The 13405-nt window shown below is 42.8% G+C and overlaps 2 protein-coding genes across 7 annotated transcripts; both read left to right on the top strand.

Annotated features, from left to right (window-relative positions):
* Window positions 1-1207: 1207 nt before the first annotated feature.
* LOC124044258 (DCN1-like protein 2) lies at window positions 1208-6836 on the top strand. Of its 6 annotated transcripts, none has more exons than XM_046363913.1 (7): window positions 1208-1363; window positions 3202-3418; window positions 3616-3784; window positions 4245-4375; window positions 4557-4639; window positions 4773-4869; window positions 5373-6836. In XM_046363913.1, exons 2-7 carry the CDS (start codon window positions 3244-3246, stop codon window positions 5453-5455), a joined length of 738 nt encoding a protein of 245 aa, XP_046219869.1. In that variant the 5' UTR covers window positions 1208-1363; window positions 3202-3243; the 3' UTR covers window positions 5456-6836. The 6 variants fall into 6 exon arrangements, with proteins under 6 accessions (XP_046219869.1, XP_046219861.1, XP_046219878.1 ...); XM_046363905.1 differs by lacking the exon at window positions 1208-1363 and adding an exon at window positions 1779-1938; XM_046363922.1 differs by lacking the exon at window positions 1208-1363 and adding an exon at window positions 1885-1942.
* Window positions 6837-7714: 878 nt separating this feature from the next.
* On the top strand, window positions 7715-13074 carry LOC124044250 (growth hormone-regulated TBC protein 1-A-like). Its single transcript, XM_046363866.1, has 8 exons — window positions 7715-8153; window positions 8860-9005; window positions 9204-9368; window positions 10218-10342; window positions 10591-10687; window positions 11007-11179; window positions 11276-11461; window positions 12728-13074. The coding sequence occupies exons 1-8, from the start codon at window positions 8077-8079 to the stop codon at window positions 12830-12832; spliced, it is 1074 nt and encodes a 357-aa protein (XP_046219822.1). The 5' UTR covers window positions 7715-8076; the 3' UTR covers window positions 12833-13074.
* Window positions 13075-13405: the final 331 nt, after the last annotated feature.

Raw genomic sequence — 13405 nt, 5'->3', positions numbered from 1 at the left:
GAGAATGAGACTGTTCAGCTAAAGACTTAGTTAAAAAATAAGCATGAGGTGTTTGTGTTGAAAATAACTTATGGAACTTTCTTGGTTTTCTGTTGAGAATAACTTATGCTCAGCTCAATACATTACGTTTTTATCTGAATGCCATGTTGATACCAGTTAAATATTTTCCTGATTACATCTGAATGTGAGTGTTGTACCTATGGTCTGTATGTTGAAGTTGATTTTGAAGGTGAGGTCTCACCTTTAAAAGTCATCCTATGAGCATAACCACGTACACCACAACAACCACAGACATTTTTTTAAACACACAGTCTGACAACCATATATAGAAGAATGGCAGCGCAACCAGCCTAGTGGTTAGAGCGTTGAGCCAGTAACAGAAAGATTGCTGGATTGAATCCCCGAGCTGACAAGTTAAAAATCTGTCGTTCTGCCCCTGAGCAAGGCAGTTAACCCACTGTTCCACCGAAGATGTGGATGTTGAGTTAAGGGAGCCTCCCGCACCTCTCTGTTTCAGAGAAGGGTTAAATGTGGAAGACACATTTCAGTTGAATGCATACAGTTGTACAACTGACTAGGTATCCCCCTTTCCCTTTTCACTGATTCATTAAGTGATAGATAGAACGCCCTTCTCAACTGAGCCTCCCAGTCCCATCTCAGTCATTCATGACCCCCTCCAACCTGTAATCATAGAGAGAAAGATATGAGAGTTGTGTCCTCCCAAACTCACCTGCTAGTCACACACACAAAAAAAGAAAAACGTACAACATGCAACACATGTAACATAGGCCCTAAACACATTTAGTGATGCTTAATAGTGTGGATGGATATCAGTTGTGATAAAATGTTGCAGAAGAAGATTATGTGGGAGGTTTCTGTTGAGAGATGCAAGTAGGCTAAATTTTGACTGCTATCGCCAATCTGAATACATCTATTTTTAATTTAATCTTTATTTAACTAGGCAAGTCAGTTAAGAACAAATTATTATTACAATAACGGCCTACCCCAGGCCAATTGTGCGCCGCCCTATGGGACTCCCAATCATAGCCGGATGTGATACAACCTGGAATCAAACCAGGGACGCTTCTTGCACTAAGATGCAGTACCTTAGACCACTGCACCACTAGGGACCCCTGCTTTTAAACATACAGCCAATTTCTGATATATTTTTTTCCCACGCATTGGTCTTTTCACCAATCACATCAGATCTTCTCACTTATCAGATTTCAAGGCATGAAGCAACTCCTTTCATGACGTCTGCTTTACTTGGATATTGGGAAATGTGTCTGGTTTGCAGCCCCACACAATTTCCCCTGGCCCAAAGAACAATATTTTCCCAACCTCGACGGTAGGCCTACCTGAGGTATGTACTTTAATCGAACAGTCTGCTAATGAGCTTTGTGTACATAAAGAAGGGCTCCTTCAACTTCCAACTTTTAGATTGCTAACGTTAATCCAATAAACGACTGTGGTTTAGCTAAATTGAATGCTGACACCGAGACAAGTTTATTAATATGATAGCAATAATAGGTATTATGGGGTCTAATATACATTTCAAATTAATAATATGTTTTTAGCACACATAAGAAAAATACTTGTTGATCTTAGACTTGCTTGCAAGCTACTTCCGAAACAAACATACGTTGCATATCGGGATATGTAGTCTTCGTGACTGATCGGTAGCCAGATCAGTTGTCATCCTTCTCTTTTGTAGATTTCTGATTGATACAGTGGCATCCATATCTAGGTTTGTGCATAACTCGAGTCCACTCGACAAGTGTTACTTGTCAAAGTTTCATTGTTATCCCGTGATATCTGTAGGATATTTACTCAAATGACCTCGACGTGCAACTCTACAAGGCAAGGGCTGTCAGTGCTTCCGCGCAAGCGCATAATGAGCGACTGGCTATCAAATTGGTAAAAAGCGGTGTGAAAATGGTAGGTAAGGAGGGCATTAATAAACAGATTCTCAAACATAAACCGCTGCTGTGATGTTGAACCCCGGGATTATAACATGTTGCGCAAGGTAGAAATTGTTCCGTCGCGGCTCACGGACTGTCTCCTGTCTGTCTGTGTTGCCATTGTTGAGCTGTTTCACTTGACTTAACGTATTTACCAGGGAAAGGAAAGGAAGGTCAGTTGGTGGTATTTTGAGACCTGGAACCGCATTCGTCCAGCGCGCAGCTAGCTGGTTACGACTCCCTTTTTGGTAGTCTGGAAATGCGAGCTAGTCAGACGCTCCAAATTGAGAAGTTGGTCGTGGTTGACGGCGGTGGCCAAGCCGGACCAGTGAGCGCGCAGGACGGATAGTGTTTTCTCGCACACCCGTGAAATATCCTATGGACGCCCGATCTGTTGTTGCATGTTTTTGATGATTACGTTTCCGTCCGAGGTAGTTGTTTGTTTGCTCAACAACATCATAGGTGTCGCTTTTCACGCACACGCTCAACAGAGTAGTTATAACCGAACCAAAATTCACTCTATGGTGAAGGCAGTTAAGTAGTTATAAGTCTATAGAGTTATCCAACACCCGGTGATCATCGTTTACAGTTGTTGACTGTCTATTAAAATAGATGCATGTCTCGAAGTTATGGAAATATGCCTAACTTTTAACACGCAAGCAGGACTGCATTACATGTGTAATTGTGCATGCACTCAGTTTGAAATGAACACACCTGGTAACTTCATTACACAATCTGCTTAGTGCTTACTCTGCAAAGTTGGAAATACCCCCTGTATATCTGGCAGTAGCATGGTGTGTTTGGGACCATGGGACGCCCTGGAACAGTTGAGCAGTGAGGTCCCATTGATGGCATCCCCCTACTCGTGTTACATTACATTCCACTAGACGCCCCATATACTGGGGGCCTTCTGGTGTGCACGTGCTCTGAGCTTACCCAACGTTCTCCACTCTCAGAATAGTTCTAGGTCTGCCTTGCTTGTTGACTGGACGCCCAAAGCTTGTTTGCTTGTCTGTCTCCTGCTGTCTGTTTGTCGACTTGTATCTCATCATATGAAGTGAGTGTCTGTCTGTGACCACCTACCCTTATGTCTGGTGTCCACATGACCTCGGCCTGAATGTCTGTGGATGTGTGTGTGCCCCTGTGTATCCTGCTGTGCGTCTCAGTGTGTGTGTGCGTCTTGCTGTCGGTGCTGCACGGTCTCTCGGTATCTGACAGCCCGTGTCCTGTCTCCGTGCAGCATAAGCTGAAGTCTTCGCAGAGGGACAAGGTCCGGCAGTTCATGTCCTTCACGCAGGCTGGGGAGAAGACTGCTGCTTACTGTCTGACCCAGAATGACTGGAAACTAGAGGTGGCCACAGACAACTACTTCCAGAACCCAGACCTCTACTACAAGGAATCAATGAAAACCCCTGTGGAGAAGAAGAAGCTGGAACAGCTCTACAACCGCTACAAAGGTGTGGGGGAAGTTATAGAGGAATACAGCCTGTGGACATTGTGTGTCAAAGTTTATGTATCTGTTATGGGTTAGTAAGTGTGTAGTATGTATTTGTGGTGTTATGCGTTGTATTGGTTATCCTGTTTCTTGAAAGAGGAAATTTGTAAGTTTTTCTCAAATCCCTAAGATGATTGTATATACATGTCATTTCCATAGATCCCCAGGATGAGAATAAGATAGGCATCGATGGCATCCAGCAGTTCTGCGATGACCTCACCCTGGACCCGGCCAGCATCAGTGTCTTGGTGGTGGCGTGGAAGTTCCGGGCCGCCACCCAGTGCGAGTTCAGCAAGAAGGAGTTCCTGGATGGCATGTCTGAACTGGGGTGAGCGAGGGGTGAAGTCATCACTCTGCGACGCAGCTTCGTTTGGTGGCATGACATGGTGTTGTTGGTTAATGCCAGTACATGTTATTGTGGTGTTTGTTGTTAGTGTGTTCACATGGTGGGGAGAAGTTCTATATTTAGACTCTGAACTTTGGCATTAATACTGTGTGTCTTATGTTTTGTGTGATACCAAGTCAGGTAAGTTAGCTCTGGGTCTTATTTAGAAGGTACAGAACAGGAACATATTTTTAAATGGAAATTGAAAATAAGTGTTCTTATTGGACAAGGTTTGCAACTAAAGGTTATCTTGTTTTGTGCCTACCAAACACTGCCCTGGGGAACCCAATGGATGGGTAACAGATCATAGCACAAGAACAGTTTAGGAACCACTGGATTAAAAGAGGTGTGTGTTTTTGATTGAGATCCATTTACTTGTCCACTGAATTTATCTTCTCTCAAGGTGCGACAGCCCAGAGAAGTTGAAGGCTCTTCTTCCCAGGTTAGAACAGGAGCTTAAAGACAGTGGCAAGTTCAAGGACTTCTACCAGTTCACATTCAACTTCGCCAAGAACCCTGGACAGAAGGGTTTAGGTAAGCACAGATGAAAGTTAGTTACATTAGTGTTCACAAGAGTTATTGTAGTTACATCAGTGTTTCTTAAATCCAGTCCAGAGGACACCTGAGGGTGTGCAGGCTTTTGTTTCAACCCAGTGTGAACACATCTGATTAAACTATAGTGAGATAACAAGGTGTAACTCTGGCTGTGTTTTAGATCTAGAGATGGCTGTGGCCTACTGGAACCTGGTACTGACAGGCCGCTTTAAGTTCCTGGACCTCTGGAACAGGTTCTTATTGGTGAGTGACAAATGTTATGCATCCCAATCTAACATTACATTTTGAGCTGGACTCTGTGCTTGCTATGTACATCCTGTGTCTTGTTTTCTGCTTGTGCGCTTTTTCCACTTTTGTTTTCTCGTGTTTTATATAGGAACACCACAAACGGTCGATTCCCAAAGACACATGGAACCTACTCTTGGATTTTGGCAACATAATCGCAGACGACATGTCAAATTACGACGAGGAGGGTGAGTTTAAAACCCGTGGTTACCTGGAGTGTATTCAGTAGGGTACAGAGTAGTCATGGTTCATTGCTGTTTGCAAAAGTGCAATACACTGAATGTTGCTCTCAACTGAATATACACAATGACAGACTGCAGTAGTCATCAAACCTGGTCCTGGAAAGCTACTGAGTGGGCAGGCTTTTGTTCCAGCTCAGCACCAACACACCTGATTCAGCTAATCAAGTTTGTGATGAGCCGTAAATTAGTTGAATCAGGTGATTCAGTACTAGGCTGAAACAAAAGACTGTATACCCTGCAGCTCTCCTGGACCAGGTTTGGTGACCAGTGACCACTGCTTTAGATGAGACACTGATTTAAGGTCAGTTTTGTCCCCCCCCCAATGTTTACAGTTAGGATGTAGAGGGAGTCAGCTGTTTTGAGGTCTGGGCTAAAGGTAACTTCCATCCAAGCGATGGATTAAGAGAGTCAATAAAGTGACCGCTAATCATACGTCTCCTTCCTGTCAGGGGCGTGGCCAGTTCTCATAGACGATTTTGTGGAATTCGCCCGGCCGATCGTAACAGGATCCAAACGCAAAACCCACTACTAAAAACCCAGCTCTTGAAAGGGGGTCTGAACTTTGGTTCCTCTTCATTGACTGTTGGATTTAAAAACAATATATACTTTTTAAGAGGAAACAGAGAAACACTTGAATCCGTGACACTGCACAACTATCAGGTAACCAACCTATGAGGGAAGAGTGAGAGGAAAACACAGGAAGCAAGGCTTTATTTCTATCCTTGTTTGATGGGAGTCGCCACGTGCACATTGCCAGCTGGCAGTACATGTCCCAGCCTGAGGGCCAGCTGGGAAGAGGCCTTGGGGATATCAGTGTTCCAGGCAACGCTCCCTTTGGAATCTCAGTATTCCAGTGAAGAGGAGAAAAGGAGAGATTCCCCCCCTGGCACAGTCTCGCTCTCTCTCTCTCTCTTGCAGCTCTGAGAATTCGGATTTACAAGTGTGAAAAATTGTGTGTTTTTGGGGTTGATCCTTGTTAGTTAGCTTTGTGTGGCACGCAGGGCTCTGAGGGGACTGTTCAGAACGGGCCTTGTTTCTAATACAAACACTTTGGGACAGACCGAGCTGCTTGCAACGTTTGCTCACAACACCAGCGTCAACAAAACTGTTAGTTATATACTGTATATATTATACTGTCTTTTAAAACAGTATGTACAGAGAATTATATAAAGAATAATATAAATAAGTTACATTTATGAATATAAGAGACATCTTTTTGTGTAAATTTAAAAATAAAATAAAAGATCTGGTATATGATGCCTCTAACATTTGATAGAATTTTAGGTCTGGTGTGTACCAAGTCATTATTTTATTTCAACGTTTGGGTTGGAAAAATTCCAACATTCTGTGTTTTAGAATCTTCTTTTGGTTCACTATGTTATATTTGTTAAAAACGAATACATTTCAGCCATTTTAAGTAAATGGACCCTGACTCTAAATGTTTGTCCCATTCGACATCTGTATATTAGGCAAAGGCTGTTCATTCTGGCCCACAAAGACTGAAATACTGTTCTGTTCTTCCTGGTTGTTTTGGAGGTTTGGATAAAACAAATGTAATGCAGTGTCTGCAGGCCAATTAATGACACTAATTTGTCAATTAAGTGTAGGCACAAAAGACCAGCAGGACTGTGGACCTCAATGACTGATTTGTGCGCTTCTGCATTACGTAATTTAAACACCCCAAATACGGAACCACAAAGCAGTCACTGGGGGGCACTGTTTGTCATGCATGTGTGTGCGAGAGGGAGTGCTTTGGACAGTGCTTACGTGTGTTGAAAAGGTGCCTGCTGCCCATCATCTTAGTATTAATGCCTTTGTGACACGCATTTATTTACACTGTCATTCACTAATCACACAGGTATTGTTAGTTTGGAAAGGAATATTGAATAAAGCATGTTTTTATCAGAAATTAAGAGGCTGTTCTGTAATGTGATGATTCAGTCTCATGTTTTAAGTGTCTCTTGCTATTTGCAAAATGTTTCACCTACTGAACACATTCCTTCTGAACACATCCACCCCAGCAGACTCAAGTTATGCACCACACACACTGCATCATGAGTATTTAAGACCCAGTCCAATTAGCTGTTTCCCTCTAGTACTGTCTTCCAACTCCACAAGCACCTGTGCTTCATTTACACATCACACAAGGGCCTTACGCAGGTTGAAAATGTCCCAGAAACCTCAATATAACCTACTGTATTGTGTAGATTAGAACATACATTCTCTATGTTGTAGGACAAGACTAGAATTTGGACTAATGGCAGGTTACTATACTGATGGAGGGAATGAACAGATACTGTATTGTTGGCATCATTACTTGTGTAATGTTTAACCAACAAATTACATTTGCTATGGATGTTATCACCATCCCAATGTTGCTCTTAGGCACATATCTATGATCTGCTTAGCCTACCTTTTACAAACCCTAAGCTTAACCATTAGGGGAAACCACAACTCTTATACACCCAGAATGCAATATTTATTTTGTTGATCAACTGTTGAACATTAGTCTAGGCTACTGGAGAGTGGAAAGTAGGTTTGTCTTTTGTGAGTAAATAAATACACAACACTGACATGAAGGCACAAAAGTGGCATCGGTTGCTGACATGGCTTGATAGAACCAAGGAGACCATTGAAGATGGAAAGCGAAACGAGCACTATATAGACATGAATTTGCGGCCTGCAGTTACACGCTATTGGACTATAAACCAAGTGGGCTGAATGTAGAGTTTACTGAATGGATATACCTGAGGTGGGGGAAGTTTACAAAACAAGTCCCGCCTCCTGATTAATCATTGGCTAGATAGGGGAGAGGAATCGTATTCATATGGGCTGAAGAGCGGTAGTAGATGAATTAATGGACTTTTCCATGTTTTTTGTTTCAACATTTTATGGCAAGATATTTAATTTCACATTAGCCTGCAAGTTGTTTCGTGACATGGATTGGCTCCTCATTAACCTTTGAGCATCCGTGTCGTTACAAGTCCGTTTTTTTTGCTCCCGCTGACTGGCAGCTGGCAATGTATGATAGTAGTCTATGACTTTCTGATGTGATTGCAACTATTGGAGTTGGTTGGATCAGAAACTTAAGTTCGAGAGTGGGTGTCACGTTTTCACATTTTACCGACAATTCGGAGGAGTAGGCTACAAACTATGGAGAGTGAAACGAACGGTAACATCTCGATCACTTCCCAGCTTCACCTGAACAACAGCACCAATGCGAATGACAGGTAGGGCCCTAACAGTTTTGACATTTCCTCGTGTGATTTTTGTGTTGTTGCAATGATGAGTATCATACATTTATTTGTCTCCGACTTATCCGTGATGAAAGCATGTAATAATCAAACAATTGATTATTACAAGCAATGAAAAGTTTTATACAGCATCTGTCGTGAAGTTGTGTATCAGGTGACAACGTCATGGTATGACAATAATTAACCAGGTGGGCTTTTAGTGTAGGGCCTATCATCTGGCTTTTACGTTGCTGTCTACAGTATGTCACAAAGTTTGCATTTACCAGCTGAATTGCCATTAAGTACACAATTGTGAAACCTCTACCTTTTTTGTTTTATTGCATGTTATGTGTGTTGGGGATGTTTGAACTTGTCTTTATCTTCCTTCTTTTGGCTTGGTTTTTGATATGCAGTTTCAACCTCTAGGGTTGTAATTTCACACGGGTTGATTGAACAGCATGTCATCTGATCCCAGCTACCTGTCACAGTAATCCCAACCACCTAGCTCAGGTTATTGTAGCTAAAGCTTGGCCAATGTCATGTCACCTGACTGTCACTATGCTATAACAGTTCCAGGCTTTCAACCCACACTGACATCCCTCTGTGATCAATGCAGTCTACTGGGTCTAGAATGTGGGTCATACAGATCCATAGTTTTTTTCTGTGTGTGTATTCTCAGACTGACCCTGCTTTATCTCTCTAGGGTGGACTTGTATGGGTTTGAGATGCCTGAGGGTTATGAGTCCTATGAGAAGATGATGGCTGAGTATGTAGCCGTGCTCACCAGAAGGTCCATCAAGTGGTCTAAACTCCTACAGGGGAAAGTCCACGTGGAGAAGAACCTGAAGGGTGTGATGCGTGCACACACACACACACACACACACACACACACACACACACACACACACACACACACACACAGGGAAATATAACACACACACACAGACAGGGAAGTAAACACACAACACATACATATATTGAATAAGAATTTTCATTCTATATTTGCATTTGGAGTTTTGACTGTAGTCATGGTTTCGGTTCTCTTAGTGAAGCGGTACGTGCGTAAGGGTGTGCCCAACGAGCACCGAGCCCAGATCTGGATGGCAGCCAGCGGGGCCCAGGAGCAGCTGGAAAAGAACCCAGGGTACTACCACTCTCTGCTGGGTACTGAGCAGCAGCACGATGCCAAGCTGGAGGAGACCGTCAGGATAGGTACTGTAAGCAATATCAAATGTTTTATGGGCAATTCCACGCCAGCAGGGGTGGAAAATATTTTTGGAATCTCAGATTCTTCTGGCAATTGTTAAATAGGAACTTCATTGGTAGAAAGCATGAGCAGCAGTGAGCTGCATTTTCCTTTCTGTTTTCTAGGAAGGATGTTTACCATGCTTTTTTACATTTGTATCACACATTTGATGATGAAATTAGGCCATTTTAGGCCCTTTTTAGACCTATACACTCCTATAAGACCCTATGTTCTGTGAACCATAAATTATACAGGCATTTATACTCCTTATAGTGTGCTCCCAAATATGGAGTATGTCTTCATTATGAAATACACATTTTCACATTCATTCATATTTATTCAACATGGTACTTTTAATGATATTCCTTATTTTATTCATTGCAATTGACATTATAGGTCATTAACAAAGGTCACAACCCTCCTTCAGGATTGCAATTTCAGTCACCAGCAAATGGAGTTCCCTTTGAATCCATTTTCCCATTCACTGTTGATGTCTATATCAAATACGGTTCACAGATCATAGGGTCTTACAGGAGACATGTACAGGTTAAAAAGGGCCCAAAATGGCCACTTTTATCATGAACTTCTAAAAAATGTGCTAAATGTAAAAAGCATTTCAAACATCCTTCTTCCCAATGGAGTTTATGTGAGAATTTCCAGAACAATCTGAGATACCGAAGATATTTTCCGCTCCTGCTGGCGTGTAATCGCTCTATAGCATCTTGCAACAGAAAACATAATTGCTGTCTAATGAACAAGACCCTGATTGTTCCTTTACTATGATTGGCTGATGGCGGAGTGCCCTGTCTCGCCAGACATGCACAGAACGTTCCCTGACAACGTGCAGTTCCGGAACAGCTCAGAGCCCTGTCTGCAGAAGGCCCTGTACAACGTGCTGCTGGCGTATGGACACCACAACCAGGCTGTGGGATACTGCCAGGTACTGGGCCTTATAGATACTATAAATCATCTGTTGGATGGATCTCACCGGTCTCCTGTGTCTGTCTTGCTTACCTTTGTTTACCTAACGTGTGTACAATACGTCCACTGTCGCCTCTTCCATGTCTATCTGTTCTGTCCCTTGTGGCTGTAATAACTGCCTATACCTCACCTGTCCTCTAAAGTGTGTGCATTGTGTGCACAAGTTTCTGTTTGTGTGAAGGGAGTTATTGTTTTTCTCTACTCTAGGGTATGAACTTCATTGCAGGCTACCTCATAATCATCACTAAGGATGAAGAGAAGTCCTTCTGGCTCATGGACTCTTTGTTGGGAAGAATACTCTCTGGTTAGTCCCACACGCTCCTGTTGTGTCTGTCTGGTTGTGTGAGAGGATACGCGTGGTGAGGTTTGCATAGTCATAGTAGTAGACCCACTTGTTTGTTTGAAGATTTTCCCTTCTGTGTATTTTGGGAGCTGCTAATGTGAAATAGCGCCATGGTCACGAGGCTTGTGGTAAGACTGTGGTGTTGGTATGTCAAGCTCTCATTACGACATGAGCAAACACAGGATCTATCTCAGGTTTCAGGATATATGCCATCTATGTACACACACACAACCTCTTGTCAAACACTGGACTGAATTAACCTGACACGTTCTTGTTGTAGACTACTACAACCCGGCCATGCTGGGATTGAAGACTGACCAGGAGGTGTTGGGCGAGCTGGTGAGGGTCAAAGCCCCGGCTGTGTGGCAGGCCATGGCCCAACACAACGTCATGTGGACCCTGGTGGTCTCCCGATGGTTCATCTGCCTCTACATTGATGTCCTGCCTGTAGAGGTGAAGGGGATTGGGGTAGTGTGTGGATGTTTTGGTAAAGTCTGGGTCTATCGTCTCCCTCTGTATGATAATTATTCTATTTTTTTCTTCTCTTAGACGGTTTTACGGATCTGGGACTGCCTGTTTTACGAGGGCTCTAAGATCCTGTTCCGCGTGGCCCTGACTCTGATCCTCCACCACCAAGCTGAGATCCTGCAGGCCCGCTCCATGGTCGAGGTGTGTGAGCGCTTCAAACTGATCACCCAGGGAGCCTTCACATACGACTGCCACACCTTCATGCAGGTAAGCTACTCCAGAAGAGAAGTAACCTTAGGTAAAGGTCTAGGGTCTGTTCCTAACCTTAATGTCAAATGCAGCTGGGTGAAAATTAGGTACCCTACTGTAATTGTTTTCAATTAACATTGTCAAAAAGCTTCTTAGCGAAGACTCATTTCTCAAACAATAATTTTGCTAGGACTATCTGGGAGGGGAAAACTTAAAGCCAGCTGTTATTGGCAGAGAGGTTTGGATCTTTCTTATTGGTCTGTTAACTAATTTACCAACTGGTGATGTCACCAGGCATGCCAAAACACCATCCCACCAAAACAGGCTAAACTTTCAGGCAGTCTGTTCAAACAGCTCTTGCACAAAAAGAGGGCATTTAAGGTTCACAATTCCTCAGTATTATTCCAACCTCATGTGGAAATGTATAAATAAAACACAGGAAAAATCACATTTGTTGACTGCATTGGAAATTTAACAAAAGGCACATTTCAATCGGTGGTCCAGGTATGACATTGCATAAGTGTGTGTGTGAGCCTTTCCTCTTTTCAAATCAAATCAAATCAAATTTATTTATATAGCCCTTCGTACATCAGCTGATATCTCAAAGTGCTGTACAGAAACCCAGCCTAAAACCCCAAACAGCAAACAATGCAGGTGTAAAAGCACGGTTGATAATGATGATCTTTTGACCTGTATTGCTTGTCTATTGTTCCCACAAGCAAGGGGGAGGAGTTAATGCATCAGACCAACTCCTTGAATAGCCAACTCTTGAACTTGGTCTAAAACAGGGGTTCTCAAACATTTTCACTCGGCCCCCTTCCAGAATTGGGGAACATCTCGTGCCCGCCACGTCTATTTCTATGGGCACAAGCACTGTTCCTGACACAAACTGTTCCCGTCCCACTACAATCTATGGGCTAAAAAACCTAGCTCAAATGTTAGCTGACATGGGCTAGTTGATCTGGACATTTGATGAGTTATAAATAGCTAAGGTATGCAATGACTGACATAACGAGGGAAACTGATGCACTATCCCATTTTGAAATTGCATTTGTGCATTCCCAGGGAACCACTAGTCTAAAACACTTGCTCCAAAAAATGTTTTACCCTTAAGTCTGTGTACATTACGATTTATACTTGGGATATAATTTAACAGGAAAAGGTCAAAAATAGCTGAAGTGCATCTTTAACCATGAGTAAGGAAATGCGAGAGACTTTAGATCAGCATCTATTGATAACTTCACCGATGAACTCTGGCTTTTCTCCTTTTCTTGATATTGACAGGAAATCTTCAGGGAACCAGGAAGTCTCTCCATGGCAACCATCACTAAGCTAAGGGAGACATGCCGAGAACACATAGTGACTGAGATGTCCAGACTCCGCCCTTGACCACTCCACCACTAATAAGCTCTTAAGGCAATCACCCTGTGGTTATCCTGGGCTTGTTCCAGGTCATCTTCATTGTAGTTGAGCTACAGATGATCAGAGTTCACATTTGGAGAAATAACCAGGAACCACAAATATGATGACAATCACTCTTCTGAGATGCTGAATTGAGCTGCGTGATTGTAGTACCCCCATCTAGCCAAATATTATTTGTATTGTAAAAAGCATTAAACTATAATCTTGTACTTTTTGCACTTTTCCTGTGGTAGGATCATGGGAATGATAAGTTGTGGTTTGACAGAGTGGAGAAGCGTTGTAAATAATGTGTCAACTCTAAAATGAAGTCAGGGGATGTAGTTAAATTTTCCACCCTTCTCCCCAAAGGGTACCATATTCCAGTCCAACCCAGGAATCGCCTGGGGAGGAAAATGTGATAACTCTAGACCATACTTACACCATCCCAATGCTTTAAAATCCATGAGGGAGAGTGAGCAAGTGCACACTTAGGCCTGAATCATAACTTGAAGTGTGCATATAAGTTCATGCAATCTTGCATTGACTCAATGTATGATGTGC

Source organism: Oncorhynchus gorbuscha, linkage group LG01, assembly GCF_021184085.1.
Source record: "Oncorhynchus gorbuscha isolate QuinsamMale2020 ecotype Even-year linkage group LG01, OgorEven_v1.0, whole genome shotgun sequence".
NCBI classification, from domain to species: domain Eukaryota; kingdom Metazoa; phylum Chordata; class Actinopteri; order Salmoniformes; family Salmonidae; genus Oncorhynchus; species Oncorhynchus gorbuscha.
Note: the sequence above shows the minus strand (reverse complement) of the source record. Positions and strands in the feature narration are given on the sequence as shown.

What these genes read in the sequence shown, in the direction of transcription:
- LOC124044258 (XM_046363879.1), top strand. Translation starts at nt 2,221, where the DNA reads ATGCGAGCTAGTCAGACGCTCCAAATTGAGAAGTTGGTCGTGGTTGAC. An exon ending in CCCTGGACAGAAGGGTTTAG is followed by an intron (nt 4,376 to 4,556) that starts GTAAGCACAGAT and finishes GCTGTGTTTTAG; the next exon opens with ATCTAGAGATGGCTGTGGCC. An exon ending in GTCAAATTACGACGAGGAGG is followed by an intron (nt 4,870 to 5,372) that starts GTGAGTTTAAAA and finishes CCTTCCTGTCAG; the next exon opens with GGGCGTGGCCAGTTCTCATA.
- LOC124044250 (XM_046363866.1), top strand. Translation starts at nt 8,077, where the DNA reads ATGGAGAGTGAAACGAACGGTAACATCTCGATCACTTCCCAGCTTCAC. An exon ending in AGCACCAATGCGAATGACAG is followed by an intron (nt 8,154 to 8,859) that starts GTAGGGCCCTAA and finishes TTATCTCTCTAG; the next exon opens with GGTGGACTTGTATGGGTTTG. An exon ending in CGTGGAGAAGAACCTGAAGG is followed by an intron (nt 9,006 to 9,203) that starts GTGTGATGCGTG and finishes CGGTTCTCTTAG; the next exon opens with TGAAGCGGTACGTGCGTAAG.